Source organism: Bos grunniens, chromosome 16 (assembly GCF_055505025.1).
Source record: "Bos grunniens cultivar Pamir isolate PY7600 chromosome 16, Bosgru_T2T1.0, whole genome shotgun sequence".
Classification (NCBI taxonomy): Eukaryota; Metazoa; Chordata; class Mammalia; order Artiodactyla; family Bovidae; genus Bos; species Bos grunniens.
Genome location: NC_141180.1, coordinates 47,607,662 through 47,624,391, shown reverse-complemented (window position 1 = coordinate 47,624,391; position 16,730 = coordinate 47,607,662). Strand labels below are relative to the sequence as shown.

Genomic DNA, 16,730 nt, shown 5'->3' with positions numbered 1-16,730 from the left:
CCTTTTCTTTCCCTTAAGTTTTTCTTGTATGCTTATACACTTGTGGGGGAAGATGTTCATATATACACTTACTCATTTAGTAAGTTATTTTGAGCATCATCAAGTGGCAGGCACTAGATTGGGCCCTTGGAGTGTATAACTTTAAGAAAAATGAACTGACAGTATTTATTTCCACTGGTTAAAACTGAGTTTTAAAGCAAAGAGTACGATTTTGGAGAACACATCTGCTGTCATGAGCTGCAGAGCTTCCCACTGCTTACTTTCTTGATAAGATTTGTAGTGGTACTGAATGTGATTGTGTAGTGAATTGAGTCAGTATTTGGAAGATCAGTATAACTTGGTGGACCAGTTGTTTCCTGAATGAACAGTGTGTGCTGTTAGAAAATCATGCAGCATGTAAAAGATTCATTTGGTGTGAAATACAGACCCAGGGATTTTATATAGCAAAGTACAGGAAGTTCATCGATAGTGGTTTCAAATTCCACACTGCAGGTAACCTTTTAGAAATGACTGCTTGTCAAATGCTGGTGTAGTATCAAAGAAAGACATCCATAACTATCTGAACACTCATCCCTTTTCCAACTACCTATCTGTTTGGGCTAGATTTTTTTAAAATATTTCAATCAAAAATATATTACTTTAACAGTTTAGATGTAGGAACAGATATGAAACTCTGACTGTCTTCTTTAAAGCCAAACATTAAAGAGATTTGCAAAGATGTAAAGCAATTCAGCTCTTTACCTTAATTTTTTTGTTTTAGAAAGTAAAACTATTGTCATAAAAATATTAATGTTGCATGCAATGAGTTTATTTTTTTACTGTTAAAGGAAGTAATAAAAATTTAAATTTTCTCCTTTTCAGTTTCCAATACAGTAAATATTATAGTTGTTATCTACATACAGAAAAATTCATTGGCTATATTTAAGTATGAAAAATATTTAAGGGTGTAAAGAGGTCTGAGGTGAAAATTTGGAGAATTGCCGACCCAGAGGAATGATTCCACATCTGAAATACATGTCAGGGGTGAGATTATGGGAGAACTCATATTTTATACTAAGAGACTGATACTAAACAGTAAGGAGAATATTTTTGAGCATAAAAGTGATATCATCAAAGCAGTATATAAGGACATTAGAATTATCTGGAGATAATAGATGCATTATGATGGAAGGGGGGCGAGTAGAATGGGAGAAAAGTCACAGTGCATTAGAAGAAAGGCAGATGTAAAGTGTTAGAGCATCTTAGGTTGGCTAAATAAGAGAGACTTGTGAAGGCAGTTGGAGAAGGAAATGGCAACCCACTCCAGTATTCATGCCTGGAGAATCCCAGGGACGGGGGAGCCTGGTGGGCTGCCGTCGATGGGGTCGCACAGAGTCAGACACGACTGAAGTGACTTAGCAGTAGCAGCAGCAGTGAAGTCAGTACTGACTTAGCTACTGATGAGAGGGAACAGTCAAATGTTAGGTTTGAGCTCAGATAACTGATGTCAGGAGAAACTGATTTGAAGGGAAAGCTGAACCGCTTTCAAAGTTTTGTAGTTCTGTGATTAAGCACTTGAGATTGAAAAGCCAGATAGAAATATTTGGTAGAGAAGTGAAAATTGAGACCAGGGAGCCTTCCAGCTCTTACAGTATCATGGAGTGCCTCTGTTGCTTAAAATTAAAAAGAAGGGTGAAGTAAGCAAATGGTGATCTTGATGCTAACAATTTATATTTTGGTAGCTAGTTGATAGCTTGTATCAAAATCTAATAGAATATACATTTATTGACTATTATGTGCTTGGCACTAACCACGTGTTCTTAGGTCTTACATTTATGTGTATGAATGCGTGTGTGGTTTTTAAGCTGTATTAACCCATGTTCTTTCATTTCCTTGACTTGTTTACAGCATTTGTGCAGTTATTTTCCTTTTAATAATAGAATGTTGTTTAAACAAGTTATGCTCAAGATTTAACAATGAAAATAGACCTTTTCCCTTTCTTTTTAAAAAATGACACGATTAGTTGTGGTACATGGAAGAGAAACATCTATTTCATGTCCCTCTTATGATAAGTGTTTTTCATCGAAATTCCTTGATACTGTGCGTATGATTTATTTACCAAGGCTTTTTAAGACGACTGAAAATATGCTCTAACAACCATCTGATATGAAAAACTGAACAAAATGTGTACTCAGTTGAATGATTCTCTAAAGAAATAATGGTGCAAATGAATTATCAAAGTGTGAAATCATTAGAAACAAAACATGTTTGGGTTTTTATTGAATCTTAATTGCAGGCTTATGTATTTCCTTTTGTAAGCTAAGTTAAAAGAAAATTGCCTATCTAAATTTTTGGAGGCCAGTGTTGTAGGACATATATTGTACCATAATTTATTTTTTCACATAAAAGCTGCTGTTCATTTTTCCCCCAGCATTAACATGCATGCTTTCCTCACGTAGGAGAATATATAAAAAACTGGAGGCCAAGATATTTCCTTTTGAAGACAGATGGCTCATTCATAGGATATAAAGAGAAACCCCAAGATGTGGATTTACCTTATCCCCTCAACAACTTTTCAGTAGCAAGTAAGTTAATTACAATTGTTGATTCACCTTGTATTTATTTATTTGTATGGCTGTATGTGTCAGATACTTTGAGATATGTGAAAAGCCTATGAAAAAGTTTAGGTTTGTTCTTAACTGCAGATAAATTTTCAGTTTATATAGAATTTCAGTTCCTTAGCATTGGAACTGAAAGATTCCATAGATTATTATAATGTGTGGTCTTATATAATCCAAAATAGTATAATTTTTTCCTAGTTAGAACTTTGTGATAAAAACCATTCCCCAGGTACATACCTCAAGTTTTTCTTTAAAATGTAAACAGAGACCTTTGAACTTGACTGCTGGATTGAACTTGACTGCTGGATTGAACTTGGTTGTAAGATGTTGTAGTTCTTAGTGCACCTCTAATCGAAGTTTCCTGTCATAATCTTAACCCTTTTGATTGATTGTATGATAAGAAACGTGATTTGATTGATTGTATGATAAGAAACAAATGATTTATTTATCTTAAACATTATTTTCTGAGAAGATTTTGTTTGTGGTATATTTTTCTTCCTTACAAATATCTAACACTGTTTCTTCCTTACAAATTTCTAAATAAGTTTGTAATTTAAACTTATTTAGGAATTATATATTTTCTTGAAAATAGCCAAAAATAAACTGAAAGATGATGATGATGATGGTGATTATAATTGTTATAACCAGACTTTCAGATTGTTTAAATTGCTGATTAATCAATGAAAGGGGTTTTCTGTGTTAATTCAGGAGTAAAACATTTTAAAGCATAATATTAAGTTAAAATAAACTTGCATAAGAGGTAAAGTTTGTGATAAAATCTTTAACTAGACACACCATTCTTAATTTTAATTTTGATTGTATGCTGCTGCTGCTGCTGCTGCTAAGTCGCCTCAGTCGTGTCAGACTTTTTGCACCCCCGTAGACGGCAGCCCACCAGGCTCCCCCATCCCTGGGATTCTCCAGGCAAGAACACTGGAGTGGGTTGCCATTTCCTTCTCCAATGCATGAAAGTGAAAAGTGAAAATGAAGTCGTTCAATCGTGTCCGACTCTTGGCGACCCCATGGACTGCAGCCTACCAGGCTCCTCCGTCCATGGGATTTTCCAGGCAAGAGTACTGGAGTGGGGTGCCGTTGCCTTCTCCATTGATTGTATGCAGTTATCTATTAGTCATGATTTGGAAAGATATGAGGGAAAATTGAAGCAAAAATCAGTTAAAAAATATAGCAGCATCAGAAAATCCAAAATGATAAAAATCCTCGAATGTTATACACGTGATTTTATCATTATATAGTGTCACAGTCTTTTTTTGGGGGGGGATACTTTCAGTTTTTTTAAACAATAAGGTAGGACAATAAACCAAAAAGTTTGTGAAATCATTTTAACTAAAAAAAAAAACCTCCTGTTTATGTAAGTGGATTTTTCCATAGGGAGTTTCATTTTTTAAAAAGTGAAGATACCGTTATATTTGTGTATTAAGAAAATAATTTTTTCTCCACCAAAATGGCTCATTAGATACTTATGGCTTTCTCTCAGTAGAAAATTATTTTAAAAATCCTGTTGTCAATTGAAATAATACCTTATATTTTGTATTGACTTATGAATACATTTTCTTTCTAAAGACATTTGGGGCAAGTGTTTGGTTTAAAGTGATAGAAATTGGCTTTTAAAACATTAGCAGTGTACATTATCATATCTGACCTAAAGCCAGTGTGGTTTCTTAGTTTGTCTATTTTACTAGCAAATGCTATTACTGGTTTGTCTGAAATAATTTATAAAGTACAGAACTCCTGTATCTGCTGATCAAAATGCAGCATTTTTTGACCTTATGAAATTTCACACCCCAACAAGTTTTAAAGACATACTGTATGTCACAGTCTGCCAACATCTGCTCCAACACTTCCACTGGCAGAGGCTGAAATAAATGCTGCACTCTTGAGGAGAGAACCTATTTAGTGACTGACAGTCAGCTTATCCATGAAATCAATATTAGTTGGCATCTGTAATCTTTACTTGAATAATCAAGTAGTTGTGGATAGTTAATAAGCGAAGTTATAGACCAGCTCCTTAATTTCAGGAAACATGTTAATAACATGCATCTTACAACAAACTGTTTTAAACTGATTGTTTTTAATGCCTGACTTATCGCAGTCATAAGTTTGCAATAACTTGTTTTTGTCAAAGTCGTGTCTGACTGTGTGCAACCCCATGGACTATACAGTCCATGGAATTCTCCAGGCCAGAATACTGGAGTGGGTAGCCTTTCCCTTCTCCAGGGGATCTTCGCAATCCAGGGATTGAACCCAGGTCTCCTGCATTGCAGGCAGATTCTTTAGTAGCTGAGCCACAAGGGAAGCCCAAAAATACTGGAGTGGGTAGCCTATCCCTTCTCCAGCAGATCTTCCCGACCCAGGAATCTAACCAGGGTCTCCTACATTGCAGGCAGATTCTTTACCAACTGAGCTATCAGGGAAGCCTCCTTGCAATAATTACCTGAGATAGTAATGTGTAGTGAAAAGGGCCCTAGTTGAAGAAATAGTTCAAATTTAAGCTCTACCAAAAACCATGAGTACGACCTTGGGCAGGTCGTTCTCACAGTCTCTGGTCTTTAGTCCCTTCATCAGCATGGTGAGGACACCTGAATGAATTTGTAAGGTCCCCTTTGTCTCTAGCTTTCTGTGATTCTGTGAGGGAAGTTTGAGCAGGCCATTGAAGAGTGAATGGGGATGAAATTATTATAAAATAGAGGACAAGAATATTTCAGGCAGAGGGTAACAAGGAATGTTTTCGTGAGGTATTAAGAGAAGGAACAGTAAGAGCCAGAGAGAGTTACTCAGTAGTCTCCCACTGGTTCTAGCTGTCTTCAGCATATGACAGAAAGGAGCCAGGAATACAGGGTGCAGCATACTCAGGTATGTTGGGAGATGTTATATATAGCTACAGTGTGTCCCCTATTTTCCCCCTATAATTAAAATATGGTACTTCAAGATTAATCTTTGTGAGTTTTAATGAAACTTTACCAAAATAGGCTTTTTATTTGTATGAAAATAATAAAGTAAGAGAACTAGATGGGACTTGGTATTGATCTTTCCATTCTTCATTAAGTTTCAGATTCCTTTTCTTCTAGTTCAAAATTTCCCCAAAGATGTCTTTATACTAGTTGTTTCTACTTTTCAGTCCACTTCAGTCTAACTTTTTTATTTGCTTGATGAAGCTACTTTAAGTAAGTTCTCCAGTGACCCCTTAACTGCTCAGACTAGGAGACATTTTTTTTAGTTCTTCTTTTCCTGGATTTACATTTGAGGGACATTTTATAGTTTTGATTACTACTTCTTTCTTGGGATGATCTCTCATTGTTTTCTAAGATGCTTTTCTTTGCTGGTTTTCTTGGTTGACTTATTGCATGCATTTGGATATCTAACTGGGTTCTGGCCAAGGACTATTCTCACTTTGTACTCTCTTCCTGGATGGTCACATTCACAATAAGGTTTCAATTCCTCCTAGTATACAGCTTGCTCCCACACTTATGTATCTTCAGGGCAGGCCTCTTTTCTGAGCATGAGATTGCTATCTTTACTATATTCAACTGACTACTGGACATCTCTGCCTAGATATTTTTGGAGGCAACAAATCTTAAGCTGAACTGAAGATAATTTGATTAACTTTTCCCCCCGTATTCACTACCTCAGTTCTGTCTTGAGCAGAAACCTGGATCTGTTTCATGCCTTTTCCTCCCTCATATCTTCATCTGACTCCCAGTTTATTTCTAGGCTTTCTGGTCTGTCTTCTTATTTCTTGACCTTCTCTCTAATCTCTAGAATAGGCCCTCATCATCTCTGCTATCGATTTTTAACTATAGATCTCTGCCTGTATTTTCTACCATTCATATTCTTCCTTCCCATGAATGTCAAAGTGATCTTTCTAAAATTAAATCCTAACTATGCTGCTAACCTGTGAAAGCCCGGCCCTAGATCTTCATTTTATCCTGCTGGATAAAGTCCAGATTCCTTAATATATCACACAAAGATCTCATGCTGGCCTCCGCTTTCAGCTCTTTGCTCATCTCTCTTCTGCTGTCCATTTACACTTTGGCAGTACTGAACTGTTTGTAATTTCCTGTATAAACTATGTAGCATTTTTACTCTGAGCCTTTATGCTGTTCCCTCTGTCTTCTATTTGCTGGAATAATATTTTTCTTTCATCCTTTAAGACAGTTCAGATTTAAATCCCCAGCCTCATTCCTTGGTAAATTCTTCCTTTCTGTCCTTCACAAAGCTGTTATCTTTTGTTGTTAATCACGTTTCTTGGTTGTCTTGTTCATGTGTATGTCTCATCCAGTGAACTGTGAGTTATTTTAGGGGAAAGAGCCTAGTATTATAAGATCTTTATATCATATATCATAGTGCCTATATCTTAGGCACTAATAATAGGTTTTGAATGCATTTCTGAAAACATCTAGTCCAGATTTTTCCTTTTGAGATGAGAAAAAATGAAACCTTTGAAAATTCAGTGATTTAAAAAAAATTTATTTATTTATTTTAATTGGAGGCTGATTACTTTACAATATTGTAGTGGTTTTTGCCAAACATTGACATGAATCAGCAACAGGTGCACATGTGTTCCCCATCCAGAACCCCCCTTCCACCTCCCTCCTCATCCCATCCCCAGGGTCATCCCAGTGCACCAGCCCTGAGCATCCTGTCTCATGCATCGAACCTGGACTGACGATCCGCTTCACATATGATAATATACATGTTTCAATGCTACGCTCTCAAATCATCCCACCCTCGCCTTCTCCCACAGAGTCCAAAAGACTGTTCTTTACGTCTGTGTCTCTTTTGCTGTCTTGCATATAGGCTCATTGTTACCATCTTTCTAAATTCCATATATATGCGCAGTATACTGTATTGGTGTTTTTCTTTCTGGCTTACTTCACTCTGTATAACAGGCTCCAGTTTCATCCACCTCATTAGAATGGATTCAAATGCATTCTTTTTAATGGCTGAGTAATAGTCCATTGTGTGTATGTACCACAGCTTTCTTATCCATTCATCTGCTGATGGACATCTAGGTTGCTTCCATATCTTGGCTATTGTAAATAGCGCTGCGATGAACATTAGGATACATGTGTCTCTTTCAATTCTGGTTTCTTCAGTGTGTATCCCCAACAGTGGGATTGCTGGGGCATATGGCAGTTCTATTTCCAGTTTTTTAAGGAATCTCCACACTGTTCTCCATAGTGGCTGTACTAGTTTGCATTCCCACCAACAATGTAAGAGGGTTCCCTTTTCTCCACACCCTCTCCAGCATTTATTGTTTGTAGACTTTTTGATAGCAGCCATTCTGACTGGCATGAGATGGTACCTCATTGTGGTTTTGATTTGCATTTCTCTGATAATGAGTGTTGTTGAGCATCTTTTCATGTGTTTGTTAGCCATCTGTATGCCTTCTTTGGAGAAATGTCTGTTTAGTTCTTTGGCCCATTTTTTGATTGGGTCGTTTATTTTTCTGGAATTGAGCTGCAGGAGCTGCTTGTATATTTTTAAGATTAATTCTATGTCAGTTGCTTCATTTGGTATTATTTTCTCCCATTCTGAAGGCTGTTTTTTCACTTTGCTTATAGTTTCCTTCATTGTGCAAAAGCTTTTAAGTTTAATTAGGTCCCATTTGTTTATTTTTGCTTTTATTTCCATTACTCTGGGAGGTGGGTCATAAAAGATCCTGTTGTGATTTATATCAGAGAGTTTTGCCTATGTTTTCCTCTAGGAGTTTTATGGTTTCTGGTCTTACGTTTAGATCTTTAATCCATTTTGAGTTTATTTTTGTGTATGGTGTTAGAAAGTGTTCTAGTTTCATTCTTTTATAAGTGGTTGACCAGTTTCCCCAGTACCATTTATTAAAGAGATTGTCTTTTCTCCATTGTATATTCTTGCCTCCTTTGTCAAAGATAAGGTGTCCATAGGTGCGTGGATTTATCTCTGGGCTTTCTAGAAAATTCAGTGATCTTTTTAAGGTTGCTTTACTAGGTAGTGGTAGTTAAGTGTGTGTCAGTTGCTCAGTTGTGTCTGACTCTTTGTGACTCCATGGACTGTAGCCGGCCAGGCTCTGTCCATGGGATTCTCTGGGCAAGAATACTGAAGTGGGTTGCCATTTCCTTTTCCAGGTAGTTAAGTATCAAGATTAAAATTCATATTTCTCTACTGTCACCTAAGTGTTATCTCCCGCTCTGTGCTCCCCCAGTTCAGTCCAGTCGCTCAGTTGTGTCCGACTCTGCAACGCCATGGACTGCAGCACGCCAGGCTTCCCTGGCCGTGGGTTGTTCCCCCAACCCCTCCTCCATTCCCCACCTCCATTCTGTGACATTTTCCCTATCTAGAGCTTTCAGATCTGATTTTGGGTCAGAATTCCAACTCTTAAATTGCTAGATATTCTTTGGCATGCATAATGTAAGTTCTCCAATGCCTATAAAATGTGGATAACAGTATTTGACCTTTATTCTTTTTTGGATGGATCAAATACGAACTATATTGGAAATTGCCTTCTAAATATAATACTATATAAATGTAAGTAAAATAATATTTTTTCCAAGAAAATTGTATCTCTGATCAGAAATATGGTTAGGTAAATTATTAACTCTGAGCATTCAAAACACCAAGATCATGGCACCTGGTCCCATCACTTCATGGCAAACAGAAGGGGAAAAAGTGGAAACAGTAACAGATTTTATTTTGGGAGCTCCAAAATCAAATCATTGCATACAGTGACTGAAGCCATGAAATTAAAAAACACTTTCTCCTTGGAAGGAAAGCTATGACAAACCTAGACAGCATATTCAAAAGCAGAGACATCACTCTGCCAACAAAGGTCCATATAGTCAAAGCTGTCTTTCCAGTAGTCATGTACAGATGTGAGAGCTGGGCCATAAAGAAGGCTGAGTGCCAAAGAATTGATACTTTCAAATTGTGGTGTTGGAGAAGACTCTGAGAGTCCTTGGACAGAAAGGAGATCAAACCAGTCAATCCTAAAAGAAATCAGCCGTCAGTATTCACTGGAAGGATGGTTGCTGAAGCTGAAGCTCCGATACTTTTGCCGTCTGATGCGATGAGCCGACTCATTGGAAAAAACCCTGATGTTGGGAACAATTGAAAGCAAAAGAAGGGGTAGCAGAGGATGAGATGGTTACATAGCATCACTGACTCAATGGACCTGAATCTGAACAAACTCTGGGAGATAGTGGAGGACAGGGAACCCTGGCCTGCTGCAGTCCATGGAGTCGCAAAGAGTCAGACACGACTTAGCAACTGAACAACAGCAGCAAGTTACTAATTATAGATTGAAATTTATCTCTGCGTAGAAAACATTGCATTTTGACATACAAGACTTGTTGCAAAGCTCTTTTCAAAGATACATTGAGCACAATGGCTTGTCTACCCAGGGTAGTAGTCATGATTCCTGACATGTTGACAGTTATTAGCTCAACTCAAAAGTGGATGCAATTGCTCAGTGGAGAACTTGAACATTGCCCATGTCTTGAGACTGATCATACTTTTGACCTAGTCCTTCCTTCTCACTGTGGTGGGAAGGGAAAAGTGCCAGCCTATGTCCCCAGGAGCACCTATTAGAATTCTGCCTTATTCTGTGATGCAGATACTGGCCCACTCTGACAATATCCCTTTCCTCTCTGAAACCTTTCTTCTGTCTCTTTTAGAAAAAGAAATTGGTCAGCATTTCTTAGGCCAATTTTAGAAGTGCAATGACCTGTTTACTCACTAACCTATTTTTCTTCTTCTGTTTGAAAGAAAGTAAGGGTGTTATGGGACTTAAACCTACCAAAAACCATTTTTACCTCTGAATAATATTAGACTCTGAGATTTTAAATAAATGTGTAGAAAAATCAATTGATTCCTACTAATGCTTTCATTGTGTTTGTTCATGGGGATAAAGAAATAGCTTATGACTTGATTCTTAGTCTTACATGTGATAAAAAGTAGTCTGTAGAAAGCAACTCTAACTCTATAATATATAAATACACAAGGATTATGGGAGATCAGAAAATTAATGCCGTAGAAGTTGAGAGAATAGGTAAAAGTAAGGTAGGAATACTAGAAAAGAATTTATGCATAAGGCAAGATTAACATGAGCCTAGAAGGACAGGTGATATTTAGGTTTTTTGAAGGAAGAAGACTTTCTCAGTGAGGTTAACAACATAAGCAAAAATGAAGTCTGGAATTAAAGAGTAGCTTGTTTGTAAATAGTGTAAATGATATGCTAGATGGATAGAAAGTTTTTGTTGAAGGAAAAAACTCCTAAGGTTGGATAAACTATAATCAGACTATGAAAGATCTTGAATACCAGTTTGATTTTCTTAATGGAAACCCATTGGAAACCATTGGAGGCTTTTGAGCATTAGGTATCCAAATCAGTATTTGAGTTAAAAAGAACCTATATAGTTATAGGAAGATGACTATAACTATAAGTCCCACCGTAAGTCAGCCAGTCAGCCAGGCACTGTCGTGTTTTCCCTACTTATCAGTCTTACTGCTGTCTTCCTGGTTCAGTTGGATTATTATGATCATCTCTTAATGATTATCTCTTGCCTTCATGTATTCTCTGGAGTATTTGGAAGCAATACAGAGGATCTTCAAAAAGAATCTTCCTTAGCAAGTGCCATTTTGCTCAGGAGAATCTTAAGATTTCTCCATTTTCACAAGAGGAAGATGAATTTTTTTCTTACTTATGTTTATACGTGTATATGTAAATATTCCTTTTTTTCTTCTATTACTCCTCAATGTTCCATATGTTTTTTGGACACAAATTAGTAGATTTTATAAAGTTCAACTGGATGTAAAATTCCTAATCCTGTTTTTGTTTTGGGTGATTTTTAGACTGTTTTATGTACTTGATCATTGGAAGACTTGTTTTCTCTAATTGTGTTCAAATTTTTAGGAAAATAGAAAGTTATATCTGGTACTTGGATTATCCATCTCTCTATGAGGAATGCCTTGAAAGAAAGTGAAAATCACTCAGTCATGTCCAGCTCTTTGGGACCCCATGGACTTTATAATATATAGCCCATGGGATTCTCCAGACAAGAATACTGGAGTTGGTATCCGTTTCCTTCTCCAGGGGATCTTCCCAACCCAGGGATTGAACCTAGGCGGATTGCAGGTGGATGGATTCTTTACTGTCTGAGCCACCAGGGAAGCCCAAGAATGCTGGAGTGTGTAGCCTATCCCTTCTCCAGCAAATCTTCCTGACCCAGGAATTGAACCAGGGTCTCCTGCATTGCAGGCGGATTCTTTACCAGTGGAGCGACTAGGGAAACCTGGTATGCGTTATTTAAAAATTAAATGAATTACTGTAAATTTAATCGAAATTTCTTCCTATCCTTCATTTTTATGAATGATACTGTATTCATATATTTACAAACTTTAACCCATAAACCAAGTTTAGAATTGGGAATGTCGAGAACCTTTTTAAAAAATCACTGCTTGGGGCTGGTGCACTGGGACGACCCAGAGGGATGGTATGGGGAGGGAGAAGGGAGGAGGGTTCAGGTTGGGGAACACATGTATACCTGTGGCAGATTCATTTTGATATAAGGCAAAACCAATACAATATTGTAAAGTTAAAGTAAAATTTAAAAAAAAAAAAGGAAAAAATCACTTTAAAAGGAGATAGTTTTCTGAAAATTTTGAAGAATAGTGCCATATTTAGTCACATATTTCCTCCTCATTGAAATCACACTTCAATCTGATTTAAAAAATTTTTCCATAGAATTTCTACTTTTTCGTTCTTTTTTCTACATTGTACAACAAATGTGCACAAAAGAAAATGTATAATTCCATTTTAATTGATATGACTATGGCAGTTTAGAATGTCAAATCCATCTCCTACATATGAGAACTGTCTGTATCACTGAAATATTTCATCAGTTATATGTCCTTTATAAATGTAAATTTACATGTGTATCATTTGAGCTTCCTGTTAAATAATCTCATGATTTTACTACTTCCTTCATTATAATACTGCAGGTGAACTGCTCAGATTTTGCTTAGAGCATGTATTTTCCTGGTAGCAGCTCTCATGATTTCCCACTCCTGTTTTCTGATTTACTCTAGAGCTAATCTGGGGCTTCTCTGGTGGCTCAGAGAGTAAAGTGTCTGCCTGCAATGCGGAAGACCCAGGTTCGATCTCTGGGTCAGGAAGATCCCCTGGAGAAGGAAATGACAACCCACTCCAGTATTCTTGCCTGGGGAGGGTCCCATGGATGGAGGAACCTGGTAGGGGTCACAAAGAGTCGGACACGACTGAGCAACTTCACTTTGAGAGCTAATCTATTTAGTTGTAGTCTTTACCTCTCAGTTTCATTCATCAGAATATAACTTAGCATGGGGTCTTATGCAGAATCGAGGGAAATGATAAACTTCCAGAGCATAATCACTGTGTATACTCATTTAAAAAATTTCCTCCAGTGTTTATTAAGATCTGATATATTAGAAGATCACAGGACTTGGAATCAGAAGACCTAAGTTTGAGTCTTGATTCTGCTGTTTTACTAGTTCTTTGACCTTGGGCAAATCACAAAACTCTCCTGATCTTCATTTTTCTCAGCTTTAAACATGAGGTTATCTCCTGTTCAGGATTAGGGTGGGAGTTAAATGAAATTATATATATGAAAACACTTTGTAAATTACAAATGCTAAAATACAAATAAAAGTAATAGCATAAGATAGAATATGCTCAGTAATATTTGCTTCAGTTCAGTTCAGTTCAGTCACTCAGTCGTGTCTGACTTTTTGCGACTACATGAACCGCAGCATGCCAGGCCTCCCTGTCCATCACCAACTCCCGGAGTTTACCCAAACTCATGTCCATTGAGTCGGTGATGCCATCCAACCATCTCATCCTCTATTGTCCCCTTCTCCTCCTGCCCTTAATCCCTCCCAGCATCAGGGTCTTTTCAAATGAGTCAGCTCTTCGCATCAGGTGGCCAAAGTATTGGAGTTTCAGCTTCAACATCAGTCCTTCCAGTGAACACCCAGGACTGATCTCCTTTAGGATGGACTGGTTGGATCTCCTTGCAGTCCAAGGGACTCTCAAGAGTCTTCTCCAACACCACAGTTCAAAAGCATCAATTCTTCAGTGCTCAGCTTTCTTTATAGTCCCAACTCTCACATCCATACATGACCACTGGAAAAACCATAGCCTTGACTAGATGGACCTTTGTTGACAAAGTGATGTCTCTGCTTTTTAATATGCTGTCTAGGTTGGTCATAACTTTCCTTCCAAGGAGTAAGCGTCTTTTAATTTCATGGCTGCAGTCACCATCTGCAGTGATTTGCTTGAGTTAAATGCAGCCATTCCCCCCTTTCTGGTTAAATTGTATTGGAGTAAGGTGGGAACCACTCTATTGGGTTTTCTTTAAAGACATTGCAAGTTTTAAGTAGAACCTATGTACAGCTAGCATCACTGACTCAATGAACATGAATCTGAGCAAGCTCCAGGAGATAATGAAGGACAGGGAAGCCTGGCACGCTGCAGTCCATGGGGTCTGAAAGAGTTGAACGTGACTTAGCAACTGAACATACATATCTACAACAGGATTGAAATTGAGAATGCCTCCTCTTGTTTGGTGTGGGGGAAAAAAAATCTCAATTGTATTTAATGCTCAAGACTTTGTAGAGACTGGTCCTTCTTATAACTAAATAACATGTGCTAGACCCCTCAACCACGCACATGGCTGCCTCCTGGAAAATGAAGAAGAACATCACTGCAGCGGAAAAGGCGGCACCACTGGACTGACCTCAGAGGACCTGGAAGCAGACCAAATTCTTTAATTAGAAGGTTTAGTCAGAAGTGATTTTTGTTTTTTTTTAATGTAATAATACCCCCAAATGTCTTTCTGACTGTTCTAAGAGGATCCTTTGGTTACTATGTACTGGGGGAAATTTCACATTAATTTGGTTCTTCCATTAGATAATTACTTTTTTTGTAAGATGCAGTGGGAATTGTTTTTAATGGAATATAGGCAAGGAGTGGTCAGCTTCAATAGCCTATATTAATGTGAGGACATAAAAGAGGTCCCGGCAGAATGACGCTTCCTTCCTCCCTTCCTTCATCCTTTTCTTTTCCCCTTCCTCCTTTCTCTTCTTCCTCTTCTTCTCTGCCTTTCTCTCTTCCTCCTTCCCTCCTTGCTTCTCTCATTCAACTTCCTCTTAGGTCAGCAGTCGATTCTTGCTTATCCAGAGATACTTGTGTGAAAAATACTATGTGTGCAATAATTTTCCCTGAATTGTTCTTAAATACTATTTCCTCCGACTCCTCTCTTTACTTCCTTTTCTCATCATCTTAAGTAGCAGCCTCACACACTTGTTCTGTTTTGAGATTTCCTACTTTGTTTGCATAAGATTTAAAGTAACACAATTCGGATACATAGAAGTTATCACTTAATATTTAAACATATTTTAGGAAATCTAAGTTCAAATGAATATTTAGAAAGTTTTTATTGAGGGTTTATTGTGTTCTCAACATTGTGCCAGGTACTGAGGGAAAAGAGAAGGAAATAAGGAAGGAAACCAACCTTTTTTTGAGCCTTACTATGTGCCAGGCCCTTTCACATATGTTATCTCATTTAATCTTCACAACAACATTCTGAGGTAAGTATTATGTTCTCCATTTTAAAGAGACTGAGAGATTATGTGACTTAACTGGCAAATGGCAGAGCCAGAATTTCAGCCCATGTCTAACAGAATGCTAACCTTGAAGTCTGCGTTCCTTTCATTAATCCACAGATACAGCCCTTGGATTTGAAGAATTTATAACCTGCTAGGAAAATATGCCACAAACCCTTGGAATTAGTATTTTTTGAAATTGGTATTTTGATGGCTCAGTTCTGAAGTAGGTTTATAATTAATATATTCAGTAAGAGTTTTAGGAAAAGGAGGTATCATTGAGGAGTAGATCATCAAGAAAAGCTTCATTGGAAATTGAGATTGTTTGGAAAAATAGTAAGATTTCAAAAGATGACATATATTCCAGGTAACAGATCACAATAATTTGAAAAAATTATTTCTGAGAAACTTCGGTTGAATCTCTTATTGTTAATTTAAATGGGTCTGAAATCCTCAGAATATGGATGAAACCTCCAGATGGTATGTTATTTCTTTGTCCCTGTATAGACTGAAAGATATCAAAGGAGAAAGAAACATAAGTGCTAGGAATAAATATGGCACCTTAAATATTTAGTAGACTGCCATAATCATACCAGATACTTTGTATGATTTCTCAGTGTCAAAGTTAGGCATTATGTCCCCTATTTGCTGACTTGGTTTTTACATGAAGTTTCTTTTGTCATATTGCTATTCATCTTCTCTCCTTGTAGAATATAAAATAATTTTACTGATGCAAATAAATAATTCTATTTTAAAATACTATCTTAAAGTCAATATTTTTTCTTTAGCCAAAAATATTTTGAACTGCAGGTTTTAGCTCAGAAAGGGGCACATCATCTGTTTACTGTTTTTTAACCTGACTTAATTTATGTAAGAGAGCCGAGGTGGTGTGACTGGGGAGTGAATAGTGGGTGTGGAGTAGGAGGACCACCACCTGCAGCCTGTGTATGATAAGCAGCTGTGATGGGGTTTTGCATAATTTTTAATATTAATTACTATTAGGTCAGTATACTTCAGTTTTTCAACTACAGTTTTGCTAAGTGTGTAACACTCAGGTAGCTTTTGTGCTAAGGATCCTTGTACTGTTATTTTCTCTTATTACTGATCCTAGAATTTTCCTCTGTGATATCGTTCCATATCTGAAGTGACAGTAATCCTTTTTATACACTTTTCTGTGTATACTCATTTATGGCCTAATTAAATCTATAGATTGTTTTTGATTAAGTTAAATATAGGTAAAACCTACCTGATTTACATGTTTAATATATATTTTTTAACTTAGTTTCTTTTCTATAAAGTAGAGGCTTATTTGTAATTACTTTCTAAAATTTTAAATTAGGAAATACCCTGGCAGTCCAGTGGTTAGGACTGCTCTTTCACTGCTGAGGGCTCAAGTCAAATCCCTAGTCAGGGAACTAAGATTCCACCGGCCATACACTGCAGCCAAAAAAAAAAAAAAAAAAAACCCCAAAATTGTAAATTAAAAAATGATTATAT

At 37.0% G+C, this 16,730-nt stretch overlaps 1 protein-coding gene across 13 annotated transcripts in view; it reads left to right on the top strand.

The window, feature by feature from the left end:
* AKT3 (AKT serine/threonine kinase 3) overlaps positions 1-16,730 on the top strand; it is a 281,741-nt gene that overhangs the window by 136,685 nt on the left and 128,326 nt on the right. For 10 of the 13 annotated variants that reach the window (XR_015143515.1, XM_086344906.1, XM_086344914.1 and 7 more), the window contains one exon: positions 2,439-2,564. The exons of 1 other annotated variant lie outside the window; for it this stretch is intronic. Coding sequence is in view for 4 of the 12 variants with exons in the window: in XM_086344906.1 (XP_086201032.1) it covers positions 2,439-2,564 (126 nt within the window). In the remaining 8 variants the exon portion in view is untranslated. Of the gene's footprint in view, positions 1-2,438; positions 2,565-15,101; positions 15,219-16,730 lie in introns of all 13 variants that reach the window. 2 more of the 13 variants (XM_086344911.1, XM_086344912.1) reach the window with 1 other exon arrangement.